Source organism: Rhamphochromis sp. 'chilingali' (assembly GCF_963969265.1).
Source record: "Rhamphochromis sp. 'chilingali' genome assembly, chromosome: 14".
NCBI lineage: Eukaryota > Metazoa > Chordata > Actinopteri > Cichliformes > Cichlidae > Rhamphochromis > Rhamphochromis sp. 'chilingali'.
In genome coordinates this window covers 32,697,596-32,717,319 of record NC_137941.1, presented here as the reverse complement: position 1 = coordinate 32,717,319, position 19,724 = coordinate 32,697,596, and the positions used below count along the sequence as shown (strand labels likewise).

Genomic DNA, 19,724 nt, shown 5'->3' with positions numbered 1-19,724 from the left:
GACCCTCCTCTCTGCTTCACTGGGCAGTTTGTGTAATGCTCACGTTGATTTCAGCCTTGGCATCACAAATGACACCTCCGCATTGGCCAGAGTGAAGAAGGATCTACCTCATTTAGCCCTATAGCTCACAATAAGCTGGTGATATGTGTGTGGGTGTGTGTATGTTTCAGGAGAAAAGCAGACTTTGAGAATTTAGGCAGTATGCGCCACTGTGGTTATTTCTGTGCACGCTCACAGCAGATGCATGTGTGTACGCTTCCTTACATGTGATAAGGATGGCAGGTGCCTTTTTTCAGGACAAAGAGAACAGCTTCATGGAACTGCAGAGAACAACACAACCCGGGTACAAACAAATGAAAGCACTCATAAGTCAACTTCTCTCTTCCACAAGTAGACAGCTAGGACACGCAGACAAAGGGCGCATTGATATCGGCAGTGACACACGGGTGGCAGCTGTACACATCATGTCATTCAGTTGTGGTTGCTGTGAAAGGAGACTCTGTCAGACAAAGTGGAGTGTGGTGATGTGCTTAATCCTGTGTGGAAATGTAGTGTAAAAATAATTCAAGTTTTTGTTAAAGAAATAATAACAAAACTGATGCTGCAGAGTCAACCGTTAAGCTAGTCTTGCTTAACTTTTTTTGGATACACATTATAAGAGAGTCGTGGTACTGAACGAATCCAAACACTCAATACATGTTAATAAAAATGTTTACAATGCTTTGGATGTAGTAAACACATATCGCTCCACTTTCACCGGGCTAACACAGGGACGACTATTCACACTCATGTTCATACCTGCAGAATTGTAGGATCACAGATTAACCTGACATGCATGTCTTTGGAAGAACCCCGAATATCCGGAGAGAGCCTACGCAAGCAATGGGAGAAAAAGCATAATCCACACAAAAAAAACCCAACAAGGACTCTCCATCAACCACTGCAGCACTGTGCCAACTACAAAAACAGGTGGATTACTTTTTTCTTGGCTTCCCGCATCTATGATGTGAATTAGAATGGCATTTGTGAAATGCTGAAAAGGGATGAGCAAGACGTGTGGTTCAAAACAGGTTTTTGGAGCAAAGTTACCAAACTTTTTAGGCTTTAAAAAAAATAAAATTATATATTGTAAAGTTATTATATGTTTGCATTGACCGTAGAAACAAATCTCATAACAGGTGCACTTTGGATCACAAAGAATATTTGCACTCAGCAGATGCATTTCTTGTTGTTTTTCTTGGTTGGTGGGCATAAAAACTGCATTGTGATGTCACTACCATCATTTACATAATTAAGGCTTAAAGTGCATTAACCTTAACAGCAGCAAAATATGCATTGCTATTTATTTTGAAGTAGGGCTGCCACGATTTGTCGACTAGTCACGATTACGTCGACTATCAAAATCGTCGACGACTGATTTAATAGTCGACGCGTCGTTTGAAACTTTGTACGATCACAAAAGACGCAGGAATAAGTGGCTGGATTTAAGAGTGTAATAACGGACTGAAACAGAAGATGGCAGCATTGCATGTACAAGGATGTCAGCTACCGTTAAACCCCGAAGAAGAAGAAGAAGAAGAAGAAGAAGCAGCTGTGTCCCAGAATTCATAGCGCGGCCCAGCTCAGTTTCCAACAATGGCGGCAGCTAGTTAGTTTTAATGTTACTCTTATTATTCTTTCTGGGTCACAAAATAAACGTTTAACATATTTTCAGGCGAGAATGTAGCTGTGTAAACCTCAAATATCTGCTCAGTTTATCAGGACACCACATATTTTCAAAAGCGCTCCGACGTTTTCGGAGACATCTGTTACCCACTAGCTCGTTAGCGAGCCGGGGGCTAGGCTCACTAGCGCCGTGAGAACACCGGACTCCCCGCAAATCGTTTTCAAACCCACTGCCGTCTTTCGCTACTCAGGTTAAATATATATGAGTCACTTAGATAACTTAAAATGTTATTGTTTGGCTTTTTTTTTTTAGTATTTTATTTGTTCCTGAGTAAATCAGTTTGTCTGAGATTAAAGTTATAGTTTTTACACAGCTGAATAAACGTCAAGCAGACAGCTGATTATCAGAAGTGTGAGATGCTCCAGAATATACTCCAGTGTCCTGTTATATTTTAGATAGCAAGGAGTTTATTAAACTTCACCGAAACAATCTGCAAATTTCATTAAAATTTAATAAACTATCATCTTGTCTTTATTTTTAGTTAGCACAGACCTTAAACACTTAAAGCTGTAAGCTAATGATAGTTATATAAGAGCAGATGCTGCTGGTGCAATAAGCTGTAGTTTTACGTCCAGTGGATGATGATCTGATTAGTCGACTAATCACAAAAATAATCGGTGACTAGTCGACTATCAAAATAATCGTTTGTGGCAGCCCTATTTTGAAGGCGTGGAAAACTTTGGCAATCTCCAAAGAAGATGTCCCGCAGTGGTTTAAAGCATGGAAACTGTGCACTGCCTGGTTTTTGTACAATGCCTATTTTTCTCTGCTCAGTGACAGTGATATACCGGTTTAGATTACACCGTCCCATCGAGAATTCAGGGCTTGTCATTTGTGATGTGTGATGCAACTGTATGGCAACCCTGTGCCCCAGAGCTAACACTCCCACTGATACCAAAGCTACTTTCCGGCACAGCACTCTTACCACCACAGGCCTTTCAGAAAACAAACCCATTACACCCACAGGCTGAGGACACACAAAAATGCACGTGTACACACACACACAACACAACCTTAGGATTTGATTATATCCTCTGCAGCGTGGACATATATATATATATATATATATATATATATATATATATATATATATATATATATATATATATATATATGGCAGAGACTGCCATCCTGCTGCTTTGTTGCTCCCAAAGTTTGTCTCATTAGCACAAAATCTTTGAAGTATCAGTAAACATGCTCTGTTTAAAAGTTAATCGAATCAGCAATACACAACTGCTTTTGGAGGCTTAAAATTGACGCTCTTTCTGTTAAGCTGTTTAAGAAAATAGATGGATTGATAAAAAAAACTGAGGCATGTATACAGAAAAGAACATGTGGCTTGTTCAGGCAGAAGACAGAGTAGAAGATACTTCAATAGATGATGTTGAGCGTAGAAGACGATTTTCATATCCAATGAAGCGTCACAGCAAAGCTTCTGTACCTCCACATAGAAGATCATTACAAAAACTTGGCCTTATGGTGCGTTCCAGATCCCAGTTCCCAGCCAGAATTTCCATCTGGAATGCCACCTCAATTTGGATTTCCCACTCACAACGTCAGAGCAGCCCCACTAACCCCGAGTTGAGGATCCAAGATGGGAGTGGTGAATGTAAACAGTAGTAAAACCTTTATTCTGTCCTGCCACTGTTGTGTATTTGTAACTCACTAAATAAGCCATACACAGAGAACTGACCAGGCTCTACCCGTGAAAGTGCTGGAGCGATGTAAACAAGTATTATGCTGTACAGCCAGAGATGCATGAATGGCTCTACCTTGCCAAGAGGCAAAACAAATCCTGCTTTTCTTTTGGTTTTCCAACCTTCCTACTGGAAAGCATTAACTAAAAAAATAAGTCAGTGTGTGATGAAGTCCCCTGGTTCAAAGTCCTATCCCCCTTTGGAAATTTGTCAGTCTTTACCTTTCTACTGGAAACACTACAATATGCTGTTTTCGGTTTCCATATGAGTCATGTAAAAAGACTGGGAGAAGCGGCCAGCAGTCATTTAGGCTCGACTTGTTGCTTTAGTCTATTATTTAAAGGACTATTACCACATAATCTGCTTACAATACACAAAATCTCTGTCTGTGTGAGTTTGTTTCTTTGTCTGCCAACTCCTCCCACACAATCACGAGTTGAGCAACCAAAGCTGCCACACAGATACGTCTTGGGCCCCTGAAGGTTCTCAACTATATCAGATACTATGATATCATCAAGTTGCCTAGCAACGCTCTAGCAATGGGTTAAAAAGGCCTGTCTGCTTTTCACATTTTTACCTATAACACTTTATAAAAGCATCTACATCACACCATAACATATAATTTATATCCAAATTATGCATTATATGTTATGACGCCTGCTGGTTGCTTGGCAACCCTCTATCAACAGGCTAAAAGGTTGTGTTTTTTTGTCTTTTTTTGTACTGCATCATTTTTAATTCAAAACAGCCACATGTACCTGATATCCAACAAGCTAAATTATACATGACAATTTCATCATGCTGCCTAGCAACTACTAGGCTAAAGTGACCCATGACCTACAACAATAAAAGCATATTAGCGTTTTCATTTCCTGGCCAACAGCATACACAGCCTAAACAATGCTGTAGCAATAACATGTTGCCTGACTAATTCATAAACAAGAGAAAAAAATGTGAAAATAAACTTGGCGAACATATATAAAAAGAGTGAGATAGCGCCCAAAAAATAAGAATTTAAAACCACAGGAGAAAAAGCAGTACACTTACCTGTATCAGTGACAGGTTACTGAGGTCCAGTCTGAAAAGGTAGTTTCTGAATTAAGAAGAAAGGGAAATGATGTAAGTGACTGGCTCAAATCCAGCAAAATCTATTAAACAATGCAGATGAAGTATTAGAGACCAGCTGTCTGTCAGGGTTCCTGGGTCGGTGACCCAGTGTTTTCAGTTCACACTCACTGTTTATCTACTGCCTGTTCCACTTCCTGTTTTATTGTGTTAGCCTTGGTCTGTGTGTATTATGTTCAATCCTCTTCCCATTATCATTAGTTCATTATGTTCAGCTGTGTACTCACCGGTCCCTCATTATCATCATTATCACCAGTCTGTGTATTTAAGCCCTCTGTTCTACCCATTCAGTGTCGGGTCATTGATGATGTTGTTTCTGTCATGTGTTCCGTCCAGTCAGTTAGCCAGCCAGTCTACCAGTCCGCTAAGTCCAGCCAGCCAGCCAGCCAGCCAGCCAGCCAGCCAGCCATCCATCCTATCATCGGTTGTCTACATATTCAATAAACCTCGTTCTGCACCACGAGTCCTGCATGTGGGTCATCCCTTCCTCGCCTCCGCACACGAGCCCGGACAGAATGACCCGACCCGTGCCAAGAAGACACGCTTTTGACCCAGCGGACTCGGACCTCTACGAGCGGCAGGAGGTAGCGCTCTCCTTGTGGGCTGAAAACCTCAAGGAGAGACAGCGGCTCTTCGCGGAGCGAGAGCACGTCTTCGAGGGCACTCGCTTGGCTCTGGGCGGGCCTCGGAGACGCCGCGTTCCCCCACCTGCTGCCTCACCTGCACCGGAGCATCTGCCGCGGAGAGTGGACGTTTCACGCCGCGCTTCGGCCGCTCCCTCTCTCGCCACTCCGCTCCACGCTCACACATCACCTGCCTCATTCACCGGACCTTCAACCTCGCCACGGCACAGCGGCTCCGTCTTCCACCTCGGCTCAACAGAGGCTCCCGTGCCAGAGGCTCGGACGTGTACCCCGCCCGCTTCCTCCTCCCGGAGAAATCGGCGCACACGCCGCCATAAAACGGACCACTTTCAGCCACTCCCGATGGTGAGCTCCAGTGACTGTTTTTCGCACTCACCATCTGATTATTCACTCAAAACGCACAATAACCCCATCTCTGATTCGTGGGATGTTTCCCTCCTGGAAGATTCTGTGGACTGGGAAGATTTGTTCTGCTCTGCTCTCCCAAAGACTGTAAATAGTGGTGGCAGGAAAACCAGAACAATCCCCAATAAACCTGCTAACATCACACACCCAGTCATTATCTCCACTCCTGTCAGTCAGTCTACCCCCACACCAGTGCCAGCTCCCAGGAGGAGGGCAGCTGCGACCCAGTCTACCGCCACACCCGCTTCGGTTTCTCGAGTGGGGGTGACTGGTGTCCAGCCACCTCCCGTGCCTGTCCCAGCACCTAGGATCCAGCCTGACCCCCCTAGAGACTCAGCTGAGGCTCTCCAGCCAGTGCCCTCACGCTCTGGAGGCACGGAAGAGCTAATCAGTCCACCACTTCATCCACCTCCTGACCCAGCCTTTCACGCACTAGCTTTATCCCTGGTTAGGCTGGCTGAAGTGTCCCCTGCTCAGGCACCGGCCTTACTAGCTCAGGCTGTAGCTTTATCTCCCTCATTAGCTCAGTCTGTAGCCCAGCCATTAGCCACACCAACCTCAGCTCCGTCGTCAGCCTCACCTGCTGTTCAGCTTCCAGCCCCGTCAGTTCACTCACCTGCTCTCCAGTCCGCTCCTGTCCAGTCACCCGTAGCCCAGTCGCCTCCTGTCCAGTCACCCGTAGCCCAGTCGCCTCCTGTCCACCAACCTGTTCAGTACCCAGAGCCTGCTGTGAGCTACCCTGCTGCCCAGCCAGGGGTTTCCGCACCCGCTGGCCCGGCCGCTCCTCAGCCAGGGGTTTCCGCACCCGCTGGCCCGGCCGCTCCTCAGCCAGGGGTTTCCGCACCCGCTGGCCCTGTCCTGTGTGTGCCAGGGGCTCCAGTGCCCACTGGTTCTGAGACCGTTTTCGCTGGAGGGCCCGAGGAGCCCGTCCGGCAACCTTCCTCGTCAGCTGGGGGTTCAGGAGAACCGCACCAGCCTCATGCCTCGTCAGCTGGAGGGCCCGAGGAGCCCGTCCGGCAACCTTCCTCGTCAGCTGGGGGTTCAGGAGAACCGCACCAGCCTCATGCCTCGTCGGCTGGAGGGCCCGAGGAGCCCGTCCGGCAACCTTCTTCGTCAACTGGGGGTTCAGGGGAACCGCACCAGCCTCATGCCTCGCTGTCACCTAGCTCTGCTTTTGCCTCGCCTGGCCCGGCCTCAGACCCTGCCTCTGGCCCGGCCTCGGACCCTGCCTCTGCCTCGCCTGGCCCGGCCTCGGAGCCTTCGTCCTCGCCTGGCCCGGCCTCGACTTTGGCTTTTATTTCGCCTGCTGCAGCTCCGGCCTGTGCTTCGCCTGATCCTGCCTCGTCTGGTCCTGTGCCCACCGGGCCATGGCCAGCACGCCTAAAACTGGAGAGCCGCCGCCGTTGCCTTCCGCGCGGCCGGCCCCCGGACCGCCTTCGCCTGAGTGGCCGCCGTTGCCTTCCGCACTGCCGGCCTCCCGAACTGCGTCCACGTCACCGCCGTTGCCTTCCGCACGGCCGGCCTCCGGACCGCCTTCGCCTTCGCCTGACTGGCCGCCGTTGCCTTCCGCACTGCCGGCCTCCCGAACTGTGTCCACGTCACCGCCGTTGCCTTCCGCACGGTCGGTCCACCGGAACAGTCTCTGTGTGGCCTCCGTCCCTCCGTCCTGGGCCCCCTCCGCCCGCCCTGTTCTGGTTCTTTTTCGTTTGGCCGTCGGGTGCCGGCCTTTGAAGGGGGTGGTCCTGTCAGGGTTCCTGGGTCGGTGACCCAGTGTTTTCAGTTCACACTCACTGTTTATCTACTGCCTGTTCCACTTCCTGTTTTATTGTGTTAGCCTTGGTCTGTGTGTATTATGTTCAATCCTCTTCCCATTATCATTAGTTCATTATGTTCAGCTGTGTACTCACCGGTCCCTCATTATCATCATTATCACCAGTCTGTGTATTTAAGCCCTCTGTTCTACCCATTCAGTGTCAGGTCATTGATGTTGTTTCTGTCGTGTGTTCCGTCCAGTCAGTCAGTTAGCCAGCCAGTCTACCAGTCCGCTAAGTCCAGCCAGCCAGCCAGCCAGCCATCCATCCTATCATCTGTTGTCTACATATTCAATAAACCTCGTTCTGCACCACGAGTCCTGCATGTGGGTCATCCCTTCCTCGCCTCCGCACACGAGCCCTGACACTGTCAGGTTAACACAAAGTGGATTAAAGCACAAACTGTACTGCCCGTCACTCTTGGGCCATTGTTTTCTGTTAGTATTTCAGTCTTTGGTTTTACACTTTTTTGTGATCATGTATGTCTACGCTTTTAACAGGGTCAATCCAGACAAAACTTTAACTCATATCATGCCAAGAGAATAGACACACACACACACTCTACTGCGGCGTGACATATTTCTTCCAAATCCTTTGCTCCTGCCAAATCCAAAGCTTAACTTGGTCCAGCGAGGCCTCAGCAAAGCACTTTAAAAGCGTCATTATCCGAAAACCGCACTGTATGAGTGAGTCAGAAAGGGTATCACATTCTCAGTAATGTGCTCTGTGGGGTGAAAAGCTGAGTGGATTTACAGTTTCTTACCTGGCACCCACAATAAGCTCATTCCTAGTCAGGTCAAGGGTGAGCTGGGAGTAGTCTCTCACACCAGGGTGGGAGAAGGATGAAATCCACGGACTGAGCGCTGAGAGAGAGAAAAGGGGGGAAGGTTAGCAGAAGATAAATCATGTCGTGAGATAAAAGCAGTGACATTTACAAACAAAACTCATAAAAGGGTATAGTTTACTAATGCACGCAAAAACCTTTCCTATTTGGCATTTTATGCACAAGTGTAGGTGTTTACAGCGATGGTTAATTGACCCGATGAAAATCAAATTTATTAAGCAAAATGCCAAATGTTTGCCAGCAACAGCCTCTGTAAGTGAGGTTATTTTATGATGGCTTTCATTATATTTTAACTGTTGCTCAGACTAAACTCTGGCAACACTGCACAACTATAGATTAGAAAAATGTTAGAGTGACCAATGCACCAATTATGAATAAGACACATTCATAGTTGCAGCTGAAGTGGTAAAAAAGGGCACCAAACAGTGAAGGAAAAGCTTCCTGCTACGTGACGCTGTCTCCTACAGAGCGGGACAAAGTGTCCAGGCCCCATCAGGCAACACAACCCCGATCCAACCTGACATTCAGACAAACGCGGCTCTGTGTGGGGCACGAGGCTGAAATCTCAACGCTGTATGAAACTGGCATTTACAAATCAAAATTTTCAGAGGGGCCGCCTGGTGGAGCTTTTAATGCCACACTCAAAACTCCAGGAAGAAAAAAAAGAGCATTTTCTCTACGAACTTTGTGTGGGCCTTTAAACGATTTCACCACATGGAAGTTTGCGGGGCTTAAGGGGGATTTGCTATGTTTCCGATGCTGTAAACGACATCACAGTTGTTAGTGGCAAATGAGATTTCTTGGAGCAAGTTAAAAAGGCGTGTTAGACACATTTGAGCCATTTCCACAAAACTAGTCCAAAAACGGACAAGGAAAGAATCAGTAATGATGTTAAGCAACTTTATGGTTGTCCACTAATTTTCTGTATCAGAGAAAAAAACGTTCATGACCATTGCATGACCCCCCACTGAAAAAAATAAAATAAAATCTTGATTTTCTCCTTCATCAGGGAAGTGATCATCAAACATTTAAAACCTTAAAACGTTCATTTTCTTCTAAAATTAAAAGTAGCTCATAAAAGCTCCAGGCTACGAGTGAGAAACTACATCAAAGTGCTGGAAGAAGTTGCCAAGAACAGCGAAACAAGTCTCCATCACGTAAAGGAGATACATTTTTAGGATTGATGGGAGCCCATATGGCTCTGTCATCTGCAAACATATCCAGAGATGCGAAAAACAGAAGACAGAAGGCGGCAGCTACAGTACGGTATGGTGCTCTTAATTTAAGATACAGAAAAACACACGCATACAATATTTAATTAAAGGTTCCAGTATTGACAGGAGACTTCACTGAAGTGATAGTGTTTGCAGTCAGATGTGGATTTGGGCACTCGTCACCAAGCTGCTGTGAGACCGAACTTCATTCTAGTGTTTCTGTTTTTTGTCCCACTCTTGTGAGATGTGAGCAGGGCTGAATCCATTTTCATAAATACAGTGAATATTTAAAAGTCCGCAATTTTCAGTTTGCAGCACAACTGCAATATATTCACAAGATAAGGCCTCTGTTATTCTGTATTTGAAAACTGCTGAAAAGAACAAAACCAGCGCATTTGTCCATCTCTTAATAGTTTTGGACTTCTCTGCATCTAAAAAACAACAAATCAAAATTAAGTTTTATAGCAGACATTAAGGAACCAGGTAGAAATTGTTGCATGTTTTTTCCATTAACAAGAATAAAAAACAAAGTAGAAAAAAAGCATAATAATAATAATAGTACTTAGACTTATTTTAGACATATTATAAACCACAAATACAAGCATAGGTTTTAACTTACAGTACATGTTTTATACAAAATGCTATATATTTTTAACAATGGCTTCTGGTTTCCATGACAATCTACAGTGTAGTGCCTAGCATCTCAGAAAACAGCCACACCACCTTGTGTGCTGCAAATAACAACATAATACATTGTTAATTATGATAACAACAGCTCTTGTTCTATTAGGAATATAATAAGAAAATGAGCAGTGTGCTGCAGGGACACACAAATTTATCAACCAGCTAGATCAGAGTAGCAGTGCAGCTTTTAAAAATTAATAATACACCGGAAAGCACTTTTACAGACAGGATTAAATCTCTGATAATCACAATAAATCATCGGGTGTCCCAAGGCTATTCTAATATGATGCAAATTCTGCAAGAGGCCATCTCTTATTCTCTCCATAAATATTTATACTACACTTATCCACATACAGTGGATTGTTTCAATTTCACAGTCGGCCATGCATCCATATGGTTTGACCATCTTTGACATGTAGGGTGGGTGTAAAAAACAACAACACAACCATAGAAGGCCAGTGCAAGGAAGCGAGCGGAACCATCTGTGCATCACTCTGATTAATGGCTGCAGAGGCTGAAGGTTGGGGGGAGCGTGGGGGACGCGGCGGGGAACGCAGGCCGCCTTTAGCTGCACAGTCTTATGTAAACAGACCTGAAGTTGATTTAAAGAATCCAACATGATCCCGGGATTACGCAAAGCCACGGCATGTGTGAACAAAGCTTGTATGTGTGTGAACGGTGTCCCCATAACTGGGAGGAATGAACATGATTTGAACGCCAACTCAGATCATTAAAAGTCTCTAAATCAATCCCTTAAACACACACAGGCTCATGGAATTATTGGCAAAGAACAAAAAAAGTTTGTTTTAAAGGCTCAATTACTGCGAGGTTTGTGTTTGTGTGAAAATCAAACTCTGATGTGAACTACAAGACAGTCATTACCAGCTAAAGATGGGTTAGCCGAGGGTGAAATGAGCTCCGTTTCTCTTGTTCTTGGTTTTTTTTTTTGCTTTGTTTGTTGTTTTTCACGAAAATGAGTTTCAAGAAACTAATCCTTCATTTTCCAACAGCTCATAATGGGTCAGTGAAGGTGTCATCAAAGTGTGAGGAGTTGGGTACCTCCTAATATGAATAGTTAAATCAATAAAATATAAACTGACCTCCAAAAGGCTTTAAGGAGATCTTTCTTTTTTGACATTGTAAGCACTGTGAAGATACTGATTTGCATAACTGATGAAAAAAAAAGAAAAGGCAAGGCAAGGCAAGTTTATTTGTATAGCACAATTCAACAACAAGGTGATTCAAAGTGCTTTACAGAGACATTAGAAACAAGAACAAATAAAAAGCATGATTTAAAATTTATTAAAACAAGCAAACAAACAAACAAACTAATTAACAAACAAACAAAACAGTATATAAAATCAAAACAGATAAAATCAGTAGTTAAATGTAAGTTTTGAAATTTAAGCTTAAAAGTGTGGATTTGGTGCTTTATTCAAATGCAGCTGAGAATAGGTGAGTCTTCAACCTGGATTTAAATAAACTGAGTGTTTCAGCTGATCTGAGGCTTTCTGGGAGTTTGTTTCAGATATAAGGAGCATAAAAGCTGAATGCAGCTTCTCCGTGTCTGGTTCTGACTCTGGGAACTGATAAAAGACTGGATCCAGATGACCTGAGGGATCTGGAAGGTTCATACTGGGTCAGGAGGTCACTGATGTATTTTGGTCCTAAACCATTCAGAGCTTTATAGACCAGCATCAGAACTTTAAAGTCTATCCTCTGACGGACAGGCAGCCAGTGTAAAGACCTCAGAGCTGGACTGATGTGGTCCACTTTTTTGGTCTTAGTGAGGACTCGAGCAGCAGAGTTCTGAATGAGCTGTAGTTGTCTGACTGATTTTTTAGGTAGACCTGTAAAGATGCTGTTACAGTAATCAAGCCTACTAAAGATGAATGCATGGACTAGTTTTTCCAGGTCCTGTTGAGACATCAGATCTCTTATCCTTGAAATATTCTTGAGGTGATAGTAAGCTGACTTTGTTATTGTCTTAATGTGTTTTTCTAAGTTTAGGTCTGCATCCATCACTACACCCAAATTTCTCGCCTGGTTTGTGGTTTTTAGATGTATAGATTGAAGTTCTCTGGTGACCTGTAATCGTTTTTCTTTGGCGCCAAAGACTATTACCTCAGTTTTGTTTAGCTGGAGAAAATTGTGGTACAACCAGTCATTAATTTCCTCAATGCATTTACCAAGAGCCTGTACAGGGCCTTGGTCTCCTGGTGACATTGTGATATATATTTGTGTGTCATCTGCATAGCTGTGATAGTTTATTTTGTTGTTCTTTATAATCTGTGCCAGTGGGAGCATGTAAATGTTAAACAGAAGGGGTCCCAAGATGGAACCTTGGGGAACTCCACATGTGATACTTGTCTGCTCAGATGTGAAGTTACCTATTGATACAAAGTATTTCCTGTTTTCTAAGTATGTTTTGAACCAGTTTAGTACAGTTCCTGAAATACCTGCCCAGTTCTCCAGTCGTTTGAGTAACATGTTGTGGTCAACTGTATCAAATGCTGCACTGAGATCCAGTAAAACTAAGACTGACATTTTTCCACTGTCTGTATTCAGACATATGTCATTAAACACTTTGGTCAGAGCGGTTTCAGTGCTGTGGTTCTGTCTAAAACCTGACTGGAAGGCATCGTAGCAATTATTCTGTTTTAAGAAGTAACTGAGCTGTTGAGAAACTGCTTTTTCATTGATCTTACTTAAAAATGGGAGATTTGAGATCGGCCTGTAGTTGTTCATTTGTGTCTTGTCAAGATTGTCCTTTTTCAGTATAGGTTTGATTACAGCAGTTTTTAGTGATTCTGGAAACACACCTGATAATAAAGAAAAGTTGACGATCTGTAACAGGTCTGACTCCAAAGTCTTTGAGACCTTTTTGAAAAAACTTGTTGGCAGGACATCTAAACAGCAAGAGGAGGAGTTCAGTTGACCTAAGATGTCCTCCAGGTCTTTGCTGTTAATAGGGTCAAACTGTTTGATGGTGTTTAAACAGTTTTTCGGTGGACACAGTACATATTCTGGATCTGCTGTTGATGTACCAATTGCTTGTCTAATTTTTTGGATTTTTTCTGTGAAGAATTTGGCAAAGTCATTGCAGGCCATGGTCGAATGAAGTTCAGCTGCCACTGACACAGGAGGGTTTGTTAGCCTGTCAACTGTAGAAAATAAGACCCGAGCATTATGGCTGTTTTTAGTGATGATGTCAGAGAAGTAGGACCTCCTTGCATTCCTCAGTTGTAAATTATAATTGTGAAGTTTCTCTTTATAAATGTCATAATGAACCTGGAGGTTTGTTTTTCTCCATCTGCGCTCAGCTTTCCTACACTCTCTTTTTTCATTTTTCACCAGTGTGGAGTTTCTCCATGGAGACTTTTTCCTTCCAGAGATAACCTTCACCTTAATGGGAGCAATAGTATCCATTACATTTAACATGTTAGCATTGAAGCTATTGATGAGCTCATTGACTGACCCTCCAGACAGGTCAGGTGTTAATGGGAAGACCTGGTTAAAAATTGCACTACTGTGTTCAGTTATACATCTTTTTGTGATCACTGTTGTTGATATATTTATGTGGGCTGAGATTTTACTTTCAAAGAAAACACAGTAATGATCAGACACGCCCACATCAGACACAGTAACCTTTGAAATGCTCAGGCCTTTGGAGATCAGTAGGTCAAGAGTGTGTCCTCTATTATGTGTGGCCTCTGGGCAACTTTGGGCTGACTCAGCATGTAACAGAGTGTTACTCAGGTCTTTAGTCCCTTTGTCCTGAGTGTTGTCCACATGGATGTTAAAATCCCCAACAATAATTACACAGTCAAAATCAACACAGATCACAGACAGCAGTTCACTGAGGTCATTAAAAAAGTCTGTGCAAAAAGGAAAAACATTTGGATTTGAGATCTAAGATAACTTTACAGAGTCTCAGAGGTTATTAAGCTATTTAGGGCTATGACTTGTTTGGCGTTATTTCTGGGGACAGGTGATGGAAATGTCAAAGGTTTATAAATGCGCTGACTCTTCAAATCTTGTTTAAAGAGTCAGCAGCAACGAGCTCCTCTACAAATCTGCCAAGCACTCTCAACAGCTCTTACCTACAAAGCTGCAAAGCAGGAGAAGGCTTTCAGAAGACAGTAATGTAATTAAGAAATTGCAGTTGGAGGAGTTGTGGAGGTGAGGTTGTTGGCACAAGGAGCTGCTATAATGGCACAGCCAGGCTGTTGTTGGACTGTAGCGGGCCTTTAGAAAAACTCTGAATTCTTAACTTTGTAACCTTCACCAACCTGTGTAGGGTTGAGTTTGAGAAACTTGATGAAATGAAGACTTATACGCTAATTTTGGCAATTCGAACATTCCAAACAGGCAAAAAAAAGCTATTTAAGTGCTGTCAAAGCATCGGATATTATCTGAACCACAATTCATCTCAGTTCAATTTTATTTATATAGCGGCAAATCAGAGCAGCAGCTGTCTCAAGATGCTTTATAGTGTTAAGAACCTACAATAATAGAGAGAAAATGTAAACGATTCACCAAACCCCTCTGAGCAAGTACTTGGCAACAGTGGGAAGAAAAAACTCCCTTTTAACAAGAAAAAACATCCGGTGGAACCAGGCTCAGGGGAGAGCAGCTATGGGTTAAGGAAGAGAGACAGAGATTAATTCTACTTAATTCACTTAACGTTACCTCTACTTTTAAATACTCCAGCAGCCACACGTAAGCCTGCAGTCTGAAAGTGATGTCACGGTCTGGCTAGGGCAGACCGTATGTTGCAGGGAAGGACTCAAGCGCAGACCGAAATGAGGTATGAATAACAAAACAAGCCGTTTATTAAGGCAAGAAACGAGGGTACAAAATAATAGGGAATCGATGAAAACTAAACAATGACCTAAACTGGGTGAACTAAAACGAAACATACAAAACTCTAAACATAATGAACTGACAGGGATACCTGGAGCCGAGACATGGATGAGCAGTACAACAGACGAATACAACGGACGACCTGACAAAGAATGACTGAGAACACACAGACTAAATGGACACAGGAGGATAATGAGGGAAGTGGCAACACATGGGGACCCAGCTGACACATGAACATAATTACGTCACAGGGGGAGAGTAACTGAACATGATGAACACAGACACGCCAGACCTCTTCACAATAAAACAGGAAACACAGTGAGATATAGACATGACAACCTGAACTTGACAACATAAGCCACAGACATGAAATACATGAAAAGCAGGGGAGACAACATAGTGGAAACACGAGGGGAAAATAACTAGAAACACCTAGGCATGATAGACTTAACATAGTGGGAACACGAGGGGTAAAATTAACTGGAAACAACTAGGCATGATAACGATGAACTTAGGAAACCTGAAGGCTACATAAACTAAACACAAAACGCTGGGTCAGCAGACCCAGGATCATGACAAGTGAAGCATTCTGTTGGGATGATATTGCCCCAATAGAGATGTTAAGATAAGGTTGGGCCCGATTCAAGGCTTTGTATGCGAGGAGACAGGATGTTTCTAATTTTAGAGATAAAATGGGAGTTCTATTCTATTATTGGTTAAGAATTTCATAAAGAGAAACACTGCTTCAACTGTGAGCTCAATCGTAGTTTGTCACAGATAACACTTCATTATAGAAGGAATTATTCATTTAAATATGATCAAACATCAAACACTGTAAAAAAAATCTGATATTGAACAAACATGGTGAAATGCACAATGGCCAACTGAGAAAGTAATGATCTAAGCTAACATTTGCATGTTTGACCTCAATTCAAGTCTCATCTCACAGAAACATTTACAGTGAGAATGACGGATAACAAGAACTCAAGTCCAGTGTCTGTGTTACAAAATATCTTCTTTAAGCTTTACTTCAAGATTTTTTTTCTTTTCTTCTTTCTGCTATTTTGAAAAGTCCTTCGTCTTCTTCGGCTATAACAAAACTGCATTGTTCCTAATTTGACCCTTTAGAAAGCATTTCATCTTTTCCTCACTTTTCTTCACAGTTAAAGAAATTCTGACCAGATCAAACAAACCAGACCAAACCGCTGCATGCCAATGTGCGCTTCATACAAAAAAAAAAAAAACTCGTTAGAGTCCAAAACCCTCCAAACCTTTTTTTTTTTTTTTTTTGCTGGACAATTTTCCCACTTCGGGCCATGATTGACTACACCGAAGTGCCGAATGGTACGAAAGTAGGCAAAATGTGTCTTTCGCTTCGTATCTTCACACACTTTGAACATTTTTTTGTGTCTTTCCGTACAAGTGCAACAACACGAGCACCTTGGAGGAGAGACTGTTTCAAAGTAATTCTCCCATCTAAACAATTATTGTCTCGCCCCTCTCTGTCAGATGACAGGCTTTCGGCCTTTCAGTGCAACCATTTAAGCCACAGCAGTAGCAGAGAAGCAGCTGGTCATCAGCACGCTCAGTTCAAAAGAGCATTAACCTACATTTAGCCTGTAGCCACATTTGATTCTGAAGAAAGTAAAGCTATATTTTAATAGCATAAATGCAACCCAGACTTTAATGTGTATGAAAAACCAATCAAAGTCAAAGAAATTAGAAACAGCGAAGCGACTGCAGAGGATGGGCAGCCTATAAGGGCTACGACGCATCCCCAACGTTACACAGTAAATATCTTCTGGAAAACATCCAGACAATAGAACCTAATGTCATTTGAAAAACGTCAGACAGTTAAAACGGTGACTTACTCTGCACATAAAATTAGACTATTAAAACAGAGCAGATGACACGAACCATAAAACAAGAACGTGCGGTGCAGGAATAGATAACAAGAGAATTCTTTCCACAGAAGCATTATGCGCCAACGCTAAAAACAGGAGCTGTTAGTGTTCAGTTCAGAGAGTTTAATGTAGAGCGTAAATCACTTGAAATTCTTGCTGAGAAGCATTACATGAATATAAACCTTTCCCCACATCACAAATGTCTCTTCAAAAGCTTGTTAGAAAAACAAAAAACAACAAAAAAGCACAGCAAGGCTGAATTTGATGCAGCAGCATGGAGGAGAGCTTGTGAACCGTGAGCTTGCTTACTCTCTTAGAAGGGCTTCGCTATAGTGAGGAGGTCTTCGTTGACTGACATTTATCCTCCTGTGCACAAGTGGTTTTATATTCTCTGCTTACTTCTTTCCCCTCATAACTGTCTGGCCGGGCGGCGGGGCAAATAAGGGACAATAATGCAGGATGAATATGAAAGCCTCCTCCCTCGGGTTGACTCGTGGGCCCCAAGCTGGACTTGATGAACGATGATTGCGATCTTTTTTTTTTCCTCCCCTTTTGCAATCGGCAAGCAGATGGATTAATGCCCATGACTGCCAGAGGGACGAGGACAGTGGCTGAGACATTTGTCTCACCCAGACATAAATTATAACCTTTCTATCTTCTCCCATCTCACAGTTTTTTAACCGTTCAGCCTCTTCCCACACAACCAGCATGCATGAAGAGCGAAGCGGCACCCCAACTGATTTGAGTTGCTATTAGGCCAGTACAGAGGCCAATCAAATCTGGAAAAGACCAACATATTATAGACCGTGAGAAAACCAGTGCACGGGAAATTGGGGATCGTGCACAAACGAACACACAAATACAGACACACACACACCAGACAGTTTAAACACAATCTGATCCGTTTATCACTTAAAGCCAGGTGGAATGTGAGATTCCCCCAAGCCGGAGCTCAGAGATAGGGCTATTTGATAAATAGCCAATCTTACCCCCATCTAATCCCTAAAAAATTTGAGCCTCTGGGTTTTTCCTTCAGCTAGCCCATCAAACCTTGACATCCCCACAGCTGGAAGGATGGTGTCATCTATTAAAATGAAAGTACAAACTGAAATACAGAGGGGATTTTTTTTAACATAAAAGGCATGTAATAGGTTTTCTTGAAATCAAATGTTCTACAAAAGGTGCAAAGCAGACTCTGACAGCTGATCTGACAGTTATTAAATCCAGTTCTTTGCATTCTTCAACGGCCAAGAAAGACACGGCTCAAAGTGGTCTAACTTAAAAAATGATCTTTAATTTTACATTTTCTGGAAAATGGAGACTTAGCACAGAAACGCCAGCTCAAGTCTCAAGCAGAAACAGGAAGCCTGATTACTTATATACTTCCTCTAGACGTCACACAAACTTTAAGTTTTGAACAAACACTCTACTTAGTTTCACTTTCTGCCTGCAGCTCCTATTTTTGCAAAAGCATGCAGTTCCTGTCAGCCTGCGACCTAGTTTTACACTGAAGTCTGGGCCTCTCATAAGAACAATCTAATCAGCAAATAAGCATTAAGAATATATATATTCCATACTGACATATGGAATTGAAATGAGAAGTCCTGTGTATTTCAGTGAACTTGCAGTTCTTCACTTTGGCTTTTTCACCGTCGGTGCGCCTGCAACGGCTCACCTGATAAAATCGCTCACTGTGTCACATTTTTTATCATCACTGTTATAATCAGGCATGTTGTTGATTTCCCTCCCTCAAGCGCTGCACTGTTTAATGAGCTATGAATGACAAATATTATACTAAAGGTAGCTGTCTATCATCTTCCTTCGGGCAGCGGGGGTAAGGGGGGTGGGTAGACGCGGGGTTGGCGGTGGTGAGGGAGAATCTCGGAAACACAATGTGTTGCTAATGGGAATAAGACCGAGCGAAAGGAGGCAATATTAAAAAATGGTTATCTTCAGGGCAGTGGGGTTGAGCCAATATTGTTAACGAAGCAGGCCACATGACGACTTGCAGCCATCTGGCAGGTGATTCTGTGAATGAAGCATTACCTCCAGTCTCAATTACACACAGTATAGTATTCGGGATATATTTTGCAATGCTGACAATTGTGAAAACCTACTGTGAATAAATCAGTCCTGCTCTATGTAAATTTACATGCAGAATCTATTTACACAAAGCACATTGTAAGAGCGGCATTGGAAATGTCACATTTCCACACATTATCTGCTCTTGCTCGGCACTGAAGGAGTTAATGTCTCCCTGCAGCTCCAGATCGCTTCACAAGTCAGCCTTATCAGGCCGAAATCCCTTGAAATACGTTTTGTTGGGTCTTCTTCATATCACTTTTCAGCTTCCCTTGCATGCCAGTCTCCACCCCATCCTGCTTGTCCTGTTCTTCACTATCTCTCCTATTAGAACTTTTGATTTTCACTGTGGCTGACTTGCAGGGGGTGATAGTTTGAGAGAGGCTGTTGTGCCTCAGTGGAGCACAACTCTCCCTCTGTCCCTTCATGCGCCTTCCTTCCCTTCCCTCCTCCCACTTGACTGAACTCAGATAGAAGGGTCTGCAGGTTATGGGCAGAACAGAGAAAGAGCCTGGAGAGAGCGGGGACTGAGCAGCCACAGGAGGAATGGTGCTGGGGCCAGGAGGCTAATAGCCTCTCAGTCAGTGACCGGTAAAGATGTCTGTCTGCCTTTCACAAAACCAATGGTGAGGCAACATCCACAGCTACTGACAAGTCCGCTGTGCTCCAAATGTGTTATAAAACTGACAGAAATGTGAGCAATGTTTCTCAAAAACAGAGTG

General features: G+C 43.4%; 1 protein-coding gene across 3 annotated transcripts in view; it reads right to left on the bottom strand.

The window, feature by feature from the left end:
- sema5ba (sema domain, seven thrombospondin repeats (type 1 and type 1-like), transmembrane domain (TM) and short cytoplasmic domain, (semaphorin) 5Ba) overlaps nt 1-19,724 on the bottom strand; it is a 202,201-nt gene that overhangs the window by 86,068 nt on the left and 96,409 nt on the right. For all 3 annotated transcript variants that reach the window (XR_013974011.1, XM_080902212.1, XM_080902213.1), the window contains 2 exons: nt 8,172-8,271; nt 4,471-4,516 (listed from right to left, as the gene is read on the bottom strand). Coding sequence is in view for 2 of the 3 variants with exons in the window: in XM_080902212.1 (XP_080758338.1) it covers nt 4,471-4,516; nt 8,172-8,271 (146 nt within the window). In the remaining variant the exon portion in view is untranslated. The remainder of the gene's footprint in view (nt 1-4,470; nt 4,517-8,171; nt 8,272-19,724) is intronic.